The following is an 18482-nucleotide window of genomic DNA, read 5'->3' on the forward strand; positions in this document are numbered from 1 at the left end:
AAAATATAAACAAATAGTCCTATTCTTATCTGTTAGATTCCAAGAACTGAATTAAGTGTTCTACAAATGACTTCTTTATACCAACCAATAAACTACTTTAGTTGTCATTAAAACATGTTACAGTATACATACAGTGGAATATGTATGTGTTTGTTTTTCTTTTTTCAACAGTTTAGACACAGCAACCCGTCTTCCAGAAACAACGAAACCAACACACGTTGAGATTGTCACTTGGAATTACAGTACAACAGCGTCCACTGATGAAAAAACAAACCAAACCCTAACATATAATGACTATGTCATCTATGATGAATTATTCATGAAGCTGATTCTTGCTGGAGTTCTTATTCCAATCATTATATTCTGTATGCTGTGTATCATTTACAGGACAGGTAAGATAATGGAGTTTGGTTTCTTTTTGTTTTATCTGTACCATATATTGTAAGACAATTTTTCCAAAAATAAGATTATTGGTATTACAGTTAATTTGAAACCAATCAATTTAAAAATGCTGTTAGGTACAGAGAAATTTTCATCTAAAGAGCGCGCAATTAAGTAAATGTTGGTAGAAAAAAAATGTGTAAAAATGAGGTTTAAATGTACTTAAGATGGAATTAATACATACTTTCTTCCAGATTTGATAAATTTGATAGATGCGTGCATTGCAATGTGCCATTTGTCAGCATATGAATCTATATTGCTTTATAAACAGTACAACTATTTTGTACAATAACTTAAATAATTTTTTATTTCTGAAGCTAATTAGTTTATGTAAAATACGATAATGATATAAAAAAAAAATAAAGGACAAAACAAAATGAGCTATTTGTAAACTAAATAAGCTACTTGTGGCTAATCAACAAAGAAAAGAAAAACAAGAGGCCCATGGGGCCACATCGCTCACCTGAGCAACAATTGGCGTTCAAAAGATATTGTGCCATATGGTCCCTCGGTAGAATAACAAAAAATAAATATTGTCAAGTATTCGAATTTTACAATTATTTTTGCATACACGTAATCTTTGACATTGTACCTTCATGAAATACTATTTTTTACCAGAATAAGAAAATCCTACGCAAGATATAAAACTAAACATTTGGTAGGGGTACACTGTTAAGTTGTTAACTTCCAATTCCCTATATTTTCGTTCTGCCCCCCCCCCCCCACACACACACTTTGTAAAGCGATCAAAATATATGAGAGCATATAGGTACATTTGTTTCATCAACTACTTACTTGTTATTGTATTTAAAAAAAATATATAATAGTTATTGTATTTTATTTAAAAAATCCTTCATGTATAGATGTGAAGAAGAAAATTGTACCTCAATGTGCTCAATTCCTCAAATTAAAACATTCAAAAATTTAATTTGTTTTCCATTATAATTAAATGACTGTTATTTACCTCGCGTACAAACCAGGATAATTTTCCGCTGTGATATTTTCTTAGGAATAGCGATAATTATTTTATCCCCATAACAGAAATGTGTCAAAACTATGGAAACTGTTTTAAAGATGTCGTTTTTATTTACTCGTGTCTGAAAAACTATCAAAATTGATGTAGATTTCACATTATTTATTGTATAATGAGGGGACCCCAGAGAGTAGGTATATACAGAATATCATTCTTTTATTTTTTTTGTTCAAGTATTTAACATACTCTAATTCATATAGAATTTCTAATGTTCAACCAAAATTTCAGCGTCAATCGTAGAATTATAAGCAAGATACAGAGCTCACAGTTTTCCTAGGTTTGAGTCATATTTTGTTGACATGACTTTATTACATTCAGCTTAAGATTTTTAACTTGGTATTTCCTATTCACCATTAAAAATGGAAAAAAAGAATGGCCTAAGATTTTCAATTCTTTTATTCACTCAAGACCAGTTCATTGGTATTTAAGGTTCAAAATCAGTTTATACAAATGTACTCAAACACAGTCAAGGATCACATGTACAGTAGGAGTAATAATGACGAAAAAAGGTTAAATTTACAATACAATAAGTTGTTAAAATTGGTTTCTGGAAGAACAGACTTTGAAAATTTTCTTAATAAATATTGACAAATTTTTTACTTTTTTAATCTTTAGTTTTTAAGATCTGTGTACAAACATAGAATTGTGAGCAAATCTCTGTATCTTAATTGCTTAAAATTCGAAGCTTAACACTCAAATATGGTTAGTAAATAGAAATTGTAAACAATTACACACAAGAAACATGCATGCACTATAACATATAAAGAACACAATTTATTTTTTCGAAATGAATCATATATACACTGTAACACATGTATATATACCTACATATTTCCTTCAGCGATATCAAACTCTATTTAAACTGAATAAACTCGAGAAAATGCCGAGCATCGATCTCAACAAAACCTATTGCATTAATCTACCATTACGCAAAAGATAATGCCGAATTACCGATAGAATGAATTGTATTTCAGTACTTTTTTGATACATCAGATTTTGCTTAATTTGCGCAGGTAAAGAGTTAACTGTTTGATCTACCGAAGTCTCTGTTTGAATTGATACGTAAAAATCACGAAATACGAGAGTTCCCAGGTTAAAATACAAAGCATAAATAATGCATACGAAACGAAAATCAGTCCTAGCTAACACCAACGTCATGTGTGAAATCTGTCAACGCATTGAAATATTTAGCCTCAATTTACTTCACAAAATCGGCACCAATATATTTTGCATGTTTCAAAAATTTCCCTTCATACACGAACTGTTGCATAAACAAGCAAATTCATCATAGTCAGATCGACCCTTTTTCGTATAATGTCATGGCTGCTTTAAACAAAGAACCTCGTTTTAGAAGTATGGAATACGAGTCTTGGTAAAATGGGGTTGCAAACCCGGGCCGTGGCAAATTAAAAGCCGGGGTAGATCGGCAATCGTCAATTCCAAATACGCATTATTTTGCGGCAATATTTACAGCGAATACAAATATAACTGGTCCATCAAATATCCTGAAATTTTAATGAGATTGGCAGATTAATAACTGCCAATCTTTTGTTTTGACCAGGCCAAGTCTTGCCTACCCATTTTACCGGATGCCGAACCGAACCGAAGCTGAAACACGCCTTTCCTTTATCATTATTTTCGTAATAACTCAGACTTGAAACTGAATTAGACCTTAATTTTTGCAATTTATATTTTCCTTCCCATAAGGATAATTTATGCTAAACTACGTTGAATTTGCCTCGGTAGTTCTTGAGAAGAAGATTTTTAAAAATGTACCCCCCTTTTTCTACAGTTTCAAGGTTTTCTCCGCTTTGAATACAGATCGTACTTTTATTTCTGCAATTTATATTCGCCATCCCATAAGGATGCTTTGTGCCAAATTTGGTTGAAATTGGATAAGCGGTTTTAGAGAAGAAGTTCAAAATGTAAAAAGTTTACAGACGGACGGACGGACGGACGGACGGACAGACAGACGGACAGACGGACGACGGACAAAATGTGATCAGAATAGCTCACTTGAGCTTTCAGCTCAGGTGAGCTAAAAACGTTAGGAAAAGCACAGCAGCGTTTTAATTCACTTGCAGAATTTAAAATTACTAAAGTTTTCCGACAATAGTAGCGGTTCGCAAGTTATAAAACAGCCCTCGGTGGGGTGGGGATAAATTATTTAAACTGAACAAACACATAACAAACTGAAGATTTGCAGCTGATTAATTTACGATAAAGACACTAGCAGAATTCAAAATTACTCAAGTTTTCCGACCAAGGGGGGGGGGGGGGGGGCACGTTATAAAATAGCCTCTGGGTTGTAGGGGATAGTTATTTAAACTGAACTAAGAGAACAACATGAGGATGAAGCAAAGAAAACCATGGGTAGAGCAGAGTTTATAGGTGACTAGGAAATGGTCAATACATTCACATAATTCCAGATTTCTTAAGTATTCCGACTCTGAGGGAACCGATAGGGCAAAAAAGCACGTGTGGCGAGTTCGGCAGATTAGATTCAGGGATGGTGTAATCGTAATCAGCTGTAAACCATTACAGACTAATGAGTAATCAATAATCATCCATTATTCTGATTACAAGTAATCGTGATTGAACCAATTATTCTTAAAAAAGGCCTGTAATCATGATGAATTATTGATTACTTTTATGATTTCATTAGTAAAATTAAAAGGCTTGAAATCATAGTCCATTAGAGATAACATGGTTTCAGTAAGAAATGAGTATGAAATATGTTTTTTGCAGCTAAGATGATAAAGGAGTGGTTTTAGTCAGCTTAGGCAACGTTATAACAACAGTGATATAATTATCAAATCATGCCCGGTCAACCACTGTGATAATTGTAGTAAAAACATATACTAGTACCAAATTGTAGTCTACGTTCAACACTTTTCAACACAGTCAATTATATGTAAACGGTTGTCTGTTTAATCTTTATAATTCACAACTGTGTTATACCAAAACTCTTTATTTACTCCATACTAAAATCATTACAGTAGTGAAGGAGAAACTTCAAGAGTAGTATACAACAATATACACCAGAAATGTGAATCAGACATGGATATTAAACAATCTCTCAACAATTATTAGAAACTTTTAGGTCACAAAATCTTACCAAAATCAATAACATCAAAAACGTACAATTTCTAAACGCTTTATACAACCAATCTCTATGTAAAATTAAAATCTATGCTTTTTGATATCATCGAGAGTTGTTTATTGAATAAAAGTAGAACTTGTAGATTCTTCAAAACTATTTTGTAAAAACCATTCTGATTGCACACACAAGTACTCTAAGTAGACATTAATGAGATGCTTGAATTCACGATAGGCAACATCCATGTAGTTTTTGGAGACCAGGCCTTCCAACAACCAGTCGGAATTCCCATGGGTACGCAGCAATATTAAGGCGTCCCGATGTTAAAATACGGCTGGAAAACGATATATTTTAAATCATCGCAAAAATACGTTGATCGGGAGTATTTCTTAAAATCTATCTTACATTTATTGACAACGATGTTAAACATTATATCTGATGCATTTTTGTGACGTCATATGTACTTTGTAATCACGTGACTGGCGAATCCTATTATTGCAAATGATCTATTTAAATCTCATCGGCGCAGGTGATTAATGACATTAAATCATCAATATTTTTAAGAAAAATCCTTTGTGATGTCATATACTTTAAAGTTCTTGCTTGGGCTTTTTAATAGATATTTCGTTTATGGGAGATACTGTTGAAACATTCCACAAAATTATCAAAATAATGCAGATTTTTACTAATCAAAAGCGATTTACAAAAAATTAGGGTCAATCCGTAGGTTTCCCCAGCACAATTCATATTGATGATTATTTTATCTAATATTTTAAGTAAAATATTCTAAATTGTGTTGGTTTTCTACTGCGCCAAGCTAGTTTTTACATGCATTACAATTTCTTCATTCAGTTGTTTACACGTAGCAGGGAGATTTTCCAAACCATTAGTTTGTAAATAGTCTTTTCGTTAAAACATAGCTTTAAAACTGCCGATTATTTCATACTGGTTTTTAACATGAATGGATTCTGTACATCTAGCATTAACGACAACATCTTTATAAAGGAAACATGTGGTGTTATATTGGTTTGATATAATTCACCTTTTACGTCAAGATATATTCCCTGAAAACCATCGACAGGACTGCAAATCGTGACGTCAAAGTTAATTATGACTTCATATCATTTGAAGTACAGAAAAGTGACTTTCTACACATCGTTGTAAAATCAATCAGGAAGCCTGAAGGTCAAGATCTAAGTGCCTACAGGTTTATGAAATTCAAGATATAAATTATTTTAATGATGCTTCATAACAATATCTTTGTTTCATAGAGTGTAGCGGGGCTTGAATTTTTTATAAACACGATGAAGAATCATGTTTTAAACAACGATTTTTCTATGAAATATGATAGATAAAAGTTACAAATCTCGGAGTTTTGACCATTTTTGTCTAATGAAATATATCTAGAATGATTTCAAATTGAATATATGTACCAAGACTACTTTTTCCGTGATTAAATATAGAATGTCAAAGTTTTGTTTTATTTTCTAAATAATTCCCTTAAAGCCGTAAAATACGGGAAAAGATTTATCAAATCAATTATGACGTCATTATGATTTTAGCACCAAAAAGACGCTCTGTAATCATTTACTAGATCTTGACATTGACGAGGCCGAGTACAGAACGAGTACGCAAGCTTTCGCGCAGCGTTTCATTTGTATTGTGACGTCAGTCATCTTTTTCTTTGTTGACGCCACGTCGTGATAGTATCAACTGCAAATATTCAGCAAAATTTGATGTGTAAAATTAATGTTATATTGTGGAATAAACATAAATGTCTCGAGGTATAAGCTATATTTGGTCTCGGGTAAAAACGTGAAGAGGGTTTACCAAGCCTAGCCCTCTGTCACGTTTTCTTAACCCGCCTAAACATAGCTTAGCTTATGGGGTTTCTGTCTCTTATCTTATTCGTTATGCAAGAGCATGCTCTACATGCAAACAATTTCTCAAACGAGACAAACTACTAACAAACAAGTTGTTGGAACAAAACTATCAAGAACCTCGATTAGAATCATCTTAAAGCAAGTGCTACGGTCGATACAATGACCTTGTTAGAAAGTACAATGTTTCATTAAGACACATGCTGACTGAAGTTTTCCATACTAAGTAGATTTTTATCTATACACCGGACTGGCTACGGTGTCTTCCGTTTTACATGATCTTGACAATTGGCATATGGCGGGTGTCACCGGTCTGTAGGCGATGTCTACTCCTCCATGGCACCTGGTCCTACATCTATCTTTTTAGAGGTCCGTGTTTCTCTGCTTTGAATTTGTGTATCGGTATATGGATTTGTGAGATGGTTGACAGTTTGCTATGGTCATTTTTGTATTTGATGGTCACATTAATGTCCTTTCTTTTAAAACAAACACAGATATATTGTAAAACGCAACTCAAAAAGCTAAAAAGTAATCGATTATTTCTAGAATAGGATGTACTAATCAACTTGTAATCGATTACCTTTAAAATAAAAAATAATTGCAATTTAATCCACTACTTTTAAAAGTAATCGGTCTCATTCCTGGTTAGCCGTTATTGAAACTGAACTACCACTAAATTATGTATGATAATAGGTAAAGTTAACAAGTTAAGATAAAATAATTTATAATATGCCAAAAGTTTTAATGAAGTAATTTTAAACTTGAGCTTTTACAGGCCTTGGTGACAGCAACAAAACATGTATTTACTATTTTCTAAAGCATGAAATGGAAAAAACAGTTTACGCATAGAGTACCGATCAGACCTAACCTAACACCAGAGTAAACCCAAACTAAACCCCGGGTTTACGTTTTGGGTTTACTTTGGGTTTACTCTTTGAAAATTTGGGTCCGCTCGGGGTTTACTTTGGGTTTACAGGATATTGCTTTTGAGGTCAACAGTTTGCACTGAATTTTGAAGCAGACCCGTCTTTTATCTAGCAATCCTACTGCCTGTAATTTCTGCCCCTTGAATGTTCCGAATACACAGTTACCGTCTGTTTTAAGGGGTATATATCTAACTGGGTTCACTCTCTGTGTCAACTCTGGGTATATTTTGGGTTTACTCTTGGTTTACTCTGGGTCCACTCTAGTAAACCCAAAGTAAACCCAGAGTAAACCCAGAAAAAAACCCCGGGTTTAGTTGGGGTTTACTTTCTGTAAGGTTGGGTCTGAGCGGTACTGTACGGTACCGATCAGACCCAACCTACATGTAATACCAGAGTAAACCCCAACTAAACCCCGGGTTTACTTTTAGGGTTCACTTTGGGTTTACTCTGGGTTTACCGTTTTAAAATGTGGGTCCACTCGGGGTTTACTTTTGGTTTACTCGTTGTTTTCTTTGGATTTACTTGGAAATTGCTTTTGAGGTCAACTGTACGCACGGAAGTGTGAATAAGACCCGTCTTTTATCTCAGCATCCTACTGGCTGTTATTCCTGCCCCTTGTATATTCCGAATACACAGTTAACGTCTTTTTTCATAGGTATACTTCTGACTGGGTTCACTCTCTGTGTCCACTCCGGGTATACTTTAGGTTTTCTCTTGGTTTACTCTGGGTCCACTCTAGTATCCACGGAGTAAACCCAGGATTTAGTTGGGGTTTACTTTCTGTTAGGTTGGGTCTGATCGGTACTGTATGTCATAACATATAATTAGCCTTTAACTTATTACAAAATAGAAAATAACATTATAATTTCGAACAAGTACAAACATAGAATAAAGAAATATATTAAAATATAATTAAAAACAAGTCTTTAAACATTTCCAGATAAAAAAATAATATTTGATTTTTAAATGGAGTTGCAGGGAATGATGGGTGAATTTATTGAGTATTTGAACATTCCAGGTGGTTTTTTTTAGCAATTGCAATTGGTCTTCGTCTGTCGTCGTGCGTCGTGCGGTGTGCGTCGTGGTGAGTACGTTGTGTTGTAAACATTTTACATTTTTCACTTCTTCTTTAAAACTACAAGGCCACTTGTTACTTTTTTGTGTGTGAAGCATCTCTATGTTCAGAGGAATATAAATTGTGAAATTCATGGCTCTTTTTGGCTAATATGGCCATAAAGTAAAAGTCTATTAAATCTTAGAAAAAACTTGTTTTACTCCTATATACATTGGAGTAAAACTAAATTAATGGTAATGTTGATCATGAAGCCCTTTACCCAAATTGGGAAATTCATGACCCCTTGAACAGGGATTTGGGCCATAGGGTGAGACCAATATGAACACATACTAAAAATATATTAAATTTTAAAAATTGTCTTCTCTTCTTTCATATATATTTTAGAAAACCTGAATGCATGGTTATGACATCCCTGAAGCCCCTTACAAAAATTGCGAAATTCATAGTTTCTGGGTCAGGGGTTCAGATCTTGGAGCAGGATCAATGGGGCCACATAGTAGAATTGTATTGATTTAATACTTTTTCTGCACTATCACAGTTGTTGGAGATAAAGTTATGCATTGTTATTATGTTCATAATGTTATGGTGTTAAATTGTTAGATTCGTGGTTATGCATGGTTATTGTGTTCAAAATATCCTGATATTAAATGCCTAGATTCGTAGTTCCCAGGCCAATGGACAGAAGTTGATGCGGGGGAGGGGGAGTTGATATGACCATGAATTGAAAATTTATATTTATAAAGGGTTATTTCTGTTTGTCATTCATTAGCAATGTTATCTTCATCTTGACAACTACGTGGTGAATTTTCAGTTGGCAGTATTGATATGTGTTCTATATTAGAAAATCTATTTTCAAAAAACCCTCTGTACTTCCACACATCTGTAAGAAAAAGATGAATTCATAATTATGTAGACAAAGAAGACGTCTACCAAAACTGTAAATTTCATGTCCCTCTGGGAAGGGATTTTGACTAAAGAATTGGGCCAACAAAGTCATATAGTGTTAAATTAATCCATATAATGAGTGTTGGAGGGCTGTATATCATGTACAAAAATTACTTAATTTACTCAACCCCTGAATGAAAAAATGTGTAAATATTTAGAACAAGGAATTAATGAAGCTGTCTATAAAAATTAAAAATATCATGAAAGTCTTTGGCAAGAGTTTGGATACGGGATGCAACAGTTATTGGAATTATCTGCCCTTGCTAGTTCATATTAAATAATTCATCAATGCAAAATGATATAATTAAGAAGTTAAACTATTAGATGAGTTAAACATTTTTTTTTTATTTATTTAAAACAATTAAAAAAGTTTTTCAAGTTTTTAAATAAACAGTAGACTTGGTGACAGTAAAGTAAAAAAAAACCCAAGAACACTAAAGTGTGTTATGTAGATACATGTAATCATCATGAATAAATGCCAGGTGGTGTCATTGAACGAGTGGTTGATAATTGACCAGTCAGTTAAAACATGAGAGTTGATAGAGCAAAAAACTTATGGTGGTTATCGTATAAATGTTCTAAAGGGGATACTGTCTGTCTGGACCCTGGGGATCAAAGGGGGGGGGGGTTGTTATTGTTGTTTTTTTTTAAAATAAAACATGTAAACCAACCCTCTTTAGTTTCTCTATGAAAACATACAAGATACTGTCCTTTGTAAAAGGACTGCAATACCCGGACCATACGCATGTGTTTCTTACGGAAATGTGAACGTCTTAAGGTTATCCGAAATTCCAACGACTTTAACCCCCCTTTTATTTTATGACATGTTCAGGGGAGACATCTAATAGCAAGTGTGTTATGATAAATAACAGAAGCAAGACTGGATATTGCTTTTAACCACTTTTGTACACTGTATAATGTACAGCACTGGTCTTTTACCTCAGAAGTCAAAGGGTCCACACCTTTAACAGAATTATGAACTGTATTAGTAAACATTACATCCATTGTTTGAGATATTCAGCGAATTTCACTTTAACCGCACATATTACGTTGTTAATTGTGCGGTTAAAGTGACGAGTAAATTTATAATTTCATATATATGCTGAAATAATTTCATATTTTAATTTGACTAACCCCGACTTAAATGTTGCCAAAATCTCCAGGATTTAGAACATTAGCAACTGTAACTTTTTTTCCTTCAGTTTGACATTTTCTCATTGCCAGTGATACCTTATCTTGGATCTGTTTAACCTGAAGTTTCTTAAGTTTGAAAAAAGATGTTTGGAACAGCACACCAACTCGTCTGTCGACACTTCTTAACTCCCACTTACAAACAGTGCTGTAATGCACAGAAGTTTGACAATCTTTATTTTCAGGACGTGTTTGACCACAAAATATTGCAAGGAAGGATACATACTCGGCATTTTTGTCTTCGTATAAACCAAGAGAAATATGTCCTTCACCTGGTGCAAATGACATTGTTTTACACAACGAGCTTACATTATTGGGATGTAGAAAAGTATCGTTGTTACCTGTGAGTCTATTTTCAAAATTTTTATCTTCTGTCCATCCATCCATCTGAACTTGCATCATCTGAATTGCATTAATTTTGAGTGACTTCAGGTAGAGATGCACCTGCAGAACCATCGTCTGTCTTGTCTTCTGACCCAGTCCTAGCCAATCTGTCTGTTTAGTTTCAATTGACCGATCAGCATTGAGAGATATACCTTCATATTGAAACAGAAGACTATTGTGTAGGAGCCATAGCAAAGCTTTAATACCTTTATTTGGTCTAATTGCTTCATGCAACACACTGTGTTTAAAACTGTGTTTTCTCTTAAATTTAACTTTTATTGTTTAAGAGTCTGCTAAAGTTCTTGGAAGCCCTGTGACCGTGGAATTTACATATGATGGTACATTTACCACATTTCCTCGTAAACTCCTCTGCCTTCCACGAGGTTTTTCAACAAGTTGCATAAAGAGTATTCTTGGACTGATCAATCTTTCTTCAAATGCTGTTATGTTTAAATCTGGAGGCTTTTCTGGAAATCCCATACCATTAACAACAGCAGAAAAATGAATTGTCCCTGCCTTTCAATTTCTGTGTCATGTATGACAAATCATTGACACTTTTGAAACCAGTCAAACAAGTTGAACCTAAATTTGTTTTTCTTAATTGTTCTTCCTTAAGCACACCATCTCTAAACCATGTCTGAGTACAACAAGTACTTACACACATTGGACCTCTAGATACTTTTTTGGTGAAAACTCATCTTTAAGACATTAGCATCTGATTTTGTCGAATCTTTTTCTAAGAAAAACTCTGTTATGCTAGATGAGGGTTTTGATATATCTAAATGTCTACTCATTTTGATTAACTGTAGAGTGTCAAGAAACTGATCTAAATTCAAGTCATAATCTAAATAAACCACATTTCTTTTCCGCTTTTTTCCCAAAACTAATTTGAAATGAGCACATTTCATACTGCACTTGTTGAAGAGTTATACTCCCACACAATGACATACAAAGGTTTCTTAAAAAAGAACACAGGTCTTGTAAAGATACAAAACCAGATAACACAGCTTGTCCTTTGGGCTTACAGAGCCCATCTAGTCCCTTACTATGAGAATCGAAGGTAAAATATGTACCAGCCTCATGATGAAACTTATTTGCAAAAGAAGCGGAATGAAAAATAACAATGCATGCATTTTGCCAAGAAGCAACAAAAACTGCATTCAAGTTTGACTCTAGTTGCAAACCTAAACCATCTATTTCATATTTCATTCTCTTTATATTCTCTGATGGTAAAGCAATTGCCATGATACATAATAAATTGAGGCAAATCAGAAAACTGCAACAGCTCATTAGATTGACCATTTTTGTAATTTCTTGTACAATACATCACCTGCAATTAAAACCATGTTCATGTCTGTCCTCTTAATTGTTGTTACATCTGTTAGACATGATTCCATAATGAAAGTGATACAGATGGTCATGCATTGTCTACCTATTGAATAAATTGAAAAAGAAGTATCACCCTGACAGAAATCAGCACATACAGTAATTGATGGCCTAACTAATAAATCCCTCATTGGTATGTTTTGTTCTATATTCAGTGTTAACATTTTAAAAAGTATATTGACAACAGAAAAAAAACTTGTACGCAATAGCAAAAAAAAACAACTTACATGTTTTATGTACTTAAAGCAGTTCAATTTCCTTATTGACTGTTCTCAAGTTTTCAATTTTACATGTCATATTTCAAGGAGGCTGTTGAAAATATTTTAAACTCTAATATTGAAATGATTCATTTTTCTTTTTTTCTCAAATTGTTGTTTATATTATATATATATCTACAGTTAATTTCAAGTACTCAAATTTTAAAACACAAACTCAAAACTACAATTTGTCAATTTTCAAATTTCACAATTTCAGTTATTCTCATTGTTTTCAGATATATATATATATATATATATATATATATATATATATATATATATATATATATATATATATATATATATATATATATATATATATATATATATACATGTATATATATAAGGAATAAGGAATCATTCTTTGAGTATAATGAGCCCGAAGGGCTTTATTGTAGATTTGATCACGCCCCGACCGAAATTATCCCCTCATAATATTCAAAGAATGATTCCTTATTACTTATATTTATATATTATATCTCGATTTTTAATCATTGAAGTATCTCGAGAATATGTCAAGTATTTCTCTCTGCATCTCGAAAATTCATCTCATTCTCATTTGTTATTGTCATGTAATATCATTTCTCAAGTTTCTCAATTTGTTATTCTCATTTTTCAAACAGAGCAATTTGTCTCATAAATTCTCAAATATTTGTCACATTGAAAATCCTGTCAGTGGATGAACGTTCTCAAGGTTCATATACCTTTCAATATTATGTCAAATATTATATCAATGTATCTCAAATTACTGGCTCTAAACTTGTCTCACCTAGCTGACTATACGGATTGTATGAACAATTAAAGGAATTGTAAATGTTATATATATGTGGTTACCATTCAGTAATACACATATTCTATACAAATTAACCTCAGAGTGAAAAAAACCTTAAACATGAAGTTAAGAAAAGCCTGTGAACGTATTTTCCAATCAAATTCTAAGTTTTTTCACAGATTTTAAATTAATATCAAACTATTGATATATATTAAAATGGAATAACAAAGTAAGTATGTGTACTATAGTATGTGTACTATCTAATTTACTTTAATATATATATATATATATATATATATATATATATATATATATATATATATATATATATATATATATATATATATATATATATATATATATATATATATATATATATATATATATTTATATATATATATAATTGCACACAACCTTCTCAAGTCTTTCTGGTTCCTCAAATTTACTCAAATGAGAACATTAATATATCTAAATATTATATTTCGTTCTCAATTTTATCTCAAGGTTATCTATAAATTAACCTGAGCTGTGAAGTCAAGTGTGAATTAGTCCCGCCTTCTTTGCTTCAATCTTGTTATCGTTGAGCTGTGTTTACAAAATGCCGACCCACGCTATCCTTTGTAAATGGTGTATTACTACGCGGGTTTTGATTTGAACATTTTTCTATTGTACAAAAATACAATTGGGATTGGGCACAAGTTCCATAACTTAGACCGCCCTCTCCCAATACAAAGATATAATACAATATATGTGTACACAACAAAAATAAAGGTCAGTGGATAGAATGGCAGTATACATATATACAACTGACATGTATATAATTAACAACGATGTACTAGTAGTTATAAGATCAGTTTAATTTTTCAGTATTTTTGATAAAATTATAAACTAATGTAAATAAATGCTTGTTTTCATTGTCACATTGCACTGTTACCCCAAAGTAAAACATGAGTATTGACAATATTAAGATTTACAATTTGAAAAAAGTCATTAAATAGAACTACGCGGCTGCATATAATGTTGCAAGTTATATTTTAAGAAAAATTTATAAGTTTGATCGCGTATTTTAAGTAAATGTTTTAATAAACGATCTGATAAACAACATGTGAGATCCACCGTGTATTGTCAGTTCTGTTCTAGGAATTATTTTGCCTTTTTACCGACATCACAGCCCGTGAACTTTTGTGTGAAACCCCATTGCAACATGTTGTTTACAAATCTACGTATGCTCTTTGACCTTTTAAATGCACTGACAAATATTCTTTTATTTTAAATCTTTGATGCTTAAGAAGAAAATTATTGTGATTATTTGTGTGCTGATGTAAATAATTAGAAATATTTTGCCTTTAACACCGATACTACAGCCGAGTACTCCTCTGCATTCTATCATTCGACATCGAGTCATCAGATTATTTTAGATGATTATAGGTGGCACTTATTCGGAAGTGGCATCCCCGAAAAGCAATGCCAATAAGCGCTTTGCGTACTGCGTACGCTTAGCGCTTAAAAAAAGGAGAGAAGATATACATTGAAAAAGTGCTTTTTTAACAAAAAGGTAGTTGGATGGTCCGTCGGGTTTGTAAAAGTCAGGACCGTTTCTAAAATAGAACATTTTGGGTAAAAATTGGAGCTTTTTTCGTACATAATGAATATCAGCCAAAGTCTGAAATTAGATTTCAGGAAATCATGTTTTGAGGAATATTCTACGTGATGTAAATGAATTTATTTATTTTGATTAATGATTTTATGTTCCATTCGCTAAATCATATAATATATTGACAATATTGCTTACACACACTCAAATTAAAGAGAATTACAGGTCTTTTATTAATGAATGTTTAGAATCCTGTATTCTAGTGTTAGAATCTTGTTTATATTACTTAACACTTAAAGCCCTTTATTAATTAAAATTAAAGTACACAACGTTTTGGCCTTTTCAGGATCACATTGGTAAAAATCTTCGCATTTGTAAGTGAACGTAAGTTTTTCTTATAAACAAACCGTTGATAAAACTATATTCAAATCGCATAGTTTAGTTTCTTTGGATATCTGTAAGTTAAATGGATTGAGATCGGTATTTAGAAATTGCAGCAACATGTGCAGATAAAAGTGATTTCAAGAAAAAAATTATTCACTGCTTTTAAAGACTGTTCTAAAGTAATGAAATAATTTTTTTTCGACTGAAGTTTAATTCTAACGATTATTTGGAGGAGAATATATGTATGCTTGTTTGTCCCTAAGCGTAAAGAATAGAGATTGTATAGCTATAACAAGAAGTTAGAATGATCTCCCTTTGTCTATTTCTTTCCTTTGTTGCATGTTTTCGATCTCAGTCAGGATTTTGATATGTTTGGAATTTCAATGATTAATGTGCAAAGAATCATCTGAACAATTATTCAGGTCAACAATATAATGTTTATGGAAAAAAAGTCAGCGATTTATCATTTAACAAAGCAATAATTTCTTTTTTGTGATTACGGAGGTCGTCACTTTTTAAAAAAAAATTTATTATGAATCATTTTTTTTTTGGTCTAATTAGTTCTTTATGCCTTAATTAAATCGTAAGACATAATAACGCGTAAATTACGTAAGACGTTGCCTTGTGATGTATAGATAATTACTTTATTAATACAAAATATGTTTGATAGTGAGGAAGACATTTCCAAAAATAAAGACTGTTTTTTTCCAAAAAATATTTTTTTTTCTATTTATAAATCAAATGAAGACATGTGTGTGTGTGTGTGTGGTTTTTTTTTTTTTTTTTTTGGTTTGGTTTTGTCAGCTATTTGTCGGCTATTTAAACCGCAACCTTCGGAACAATTTCTCCTATCAGTTGTTAAATTAAATTAATAAAATTTACTTACCACTTAAGGATATAAAAATATATAAAATTGTAAACAATGAAATAAGTGCACAAAACAAAAACAAATTTAGTAAATGCAATTATTATGCATTCTTCAATATCTAGGTATTCAACTCCGGAAAAGACGTGATGACGAAAAACAACATACAGAAACAGCTTTAGAACTTTTACCACTGATTCAAACGGATAAACCTGATAATGCAGTCTTACTTGAACAAGGTATTAGTGCAACATAGCATATTACACTACTAAGTCATAAAAGTACTGACATTCCCATTTTTTACTGATAAACTTATACATTTACTCAAAATGTAATAACATTACTGATGAAATTAGAAACGTTCTGACGTTTTTACTGACAGTACTGAGGAACTTAAAAAAGTACTGACAAACTTAGACAGTACTGATAAACTCAGAGAAGTACTGACACGTTTTATTGATGTTGCTGAAAAACTTAGCTAAGTACTGACACCATTGTTCGTACTCCCGCTAGAGCTTAAAAGGTACATCAGTAATGTACTAACATTACTGATGAACTTAGAAAAGTTCTGACGTTTATACTGACAGTACTGAGGAACTTGAAAAAGTACTGATAAACTTAGAAGACAGTACTGATAAACTCAGAGAAGTACTGACACTTTTTATTGACGTAACTGAAAAACTTAGATAAGTACTGACAAGTACTTATAAGTACTGAGCCCATTGTTCGTACTCCCGCTAGAGCTTAAAAGGTGCGAAATTGTATTGAATAATGTATTGTGAATTATAATAAAGAATAAAAAAATATTAAACTTATTAATAACATTTTCCTTTAATGAAATGTCAACTTTATGTGTAATTTTATAAGTGAAATAGAAATTGAGCCTTATTTAATAAAAAAAAGAAACTGTCGGATTTTATTATTATGGATTACGGCCATCTAGTTACTGGTCTAATCTTAAAGGAAAAGAGTTGACAATTATTTGAATATGGGCGACACAAAATAGTTTCATTCGAATGTTGCAAAGTTAACTATTTGTTGTTCGTAATTAATATCTTTAAGCAAGATTATATTTTTCCGTATGTTTTTAATCATTTACGTTATTGTAACCAATATGAAATAATTTTGTTAAATTTAATAAAACTCTAAACCTTACGCGAATGAATATTACAACAGCGCCATGTTTAAAGAAGGGCAGAGAACTCTAACGTTATGACATTTTCGCGCCAGTTCATAGTGCGTAGGAATACAAGGTTTACTGATATTCGAGTGCATGTTGATGTAAAGCGTTTTTGTGTCATTATATTACTGAATGTCTAAAAACAACAATTATTAAGTATATCAGGAAAAAGTGTCTTCTGCGTCGTGTGTTATGAAAGGTGCACAGAAAGAATTATTTTGTGCGTAGTTTGTGATACGTAGTCACGTGATGTCTAGAGAATAGCGTGTCTGGACGATCGCAATCATCGCATCGAAGCTAAGTTTGTTCAAGAAAGATTCCTAAAGACCGCCTTGAAGCTTTAGAAAGTGAGGAAAAGGTACGTAACATATATTTTTTCTGTAGAAAACAAGGTTTTGTTATTGAAAATTATATTTTAAATACATTTTACGTTAGCCTTGAGCACATGTTGTAGTTTGTTTGTAAACAAATCCACCAGACCGTGTACTTGCATGAATACAAACGACTGAAAGAATAAAACGATCTAGAGAATATTCTACAGAACATTTAATCAGTGTGAAAAGGACCCATCTTTATCACAGCCAATATTAAATAGGGTCCTAACATTACGAATATGCATATGTATTGATATTGATGCAGATTGCTTGATATAGTGAAAGTGTCATACGTACCGTATAATATCTTAACTATGCTATAAATATTCTTTGAATTCTATTCAGAGTAAGAGTTGTAGATTCAACTTGAGTATTGAGTAAATTCCATAATTTATGTTTATTTTATGAAAACAGCCTTGATATTTCGCATGAATACCTGGAGTTGATATTTTAATGATACAATAAATTCTTGGGAGCAGATTTTGTACATGTATGTATTCTGGAGTTGAACCAAATTTGATTACTGGAGTTGATACTATAGTATTATGGAGATGCAAAACATTTAATATTTGGAGTTGATAAATTATACAAAACATTCTTTGAAGTAGAATTTACATATTGAATCTGGAGTTGATATATTTATTCTGATTACTGGAGTTGATATTTTTATTCTGAATTTGCTGGAGTTCATACTT

At 32.1% G+C, this 18482-nt stretch overlaps 1 protein-coding gene across 1 annotated transcript in view; it reads left to right on the plus strand.

Moving 5' to 3' along the window:
- LOC109620240 (uncharacterized) overlaps window positions 1–16489 on the plus strand; it is a 35389-nt gene extending 18900 nt beyond the window's left edge. The window contains exons 5-6 of the mRNA XM_066070108.1: window positions 172–392; window positions 16359–16489. Coding sequence (XP_065926180.1) covers window positions 172–392; window positions 16359–16489 — 352 coding nt within the window. The remainder of the gene's footprint in view (window positions 1–171; window positions 393–16358) is intronic.
- Window positions 16490–18482: the final 1993 nt, after the last annotated feature.

The sequence above is a fragment of the Magallana gigas genome, chromosome 8, assembly GCF_963853765.1.
Source record: "Magallana gigas chromosome 8, xbMagGiga1.1, whole genome shotgun sequence".
NCBI lineage: Eukaryota > Metazoa > Mollusca > Bivalvia > Ostreida > Ostreidae > Magallana > Magallana gigas.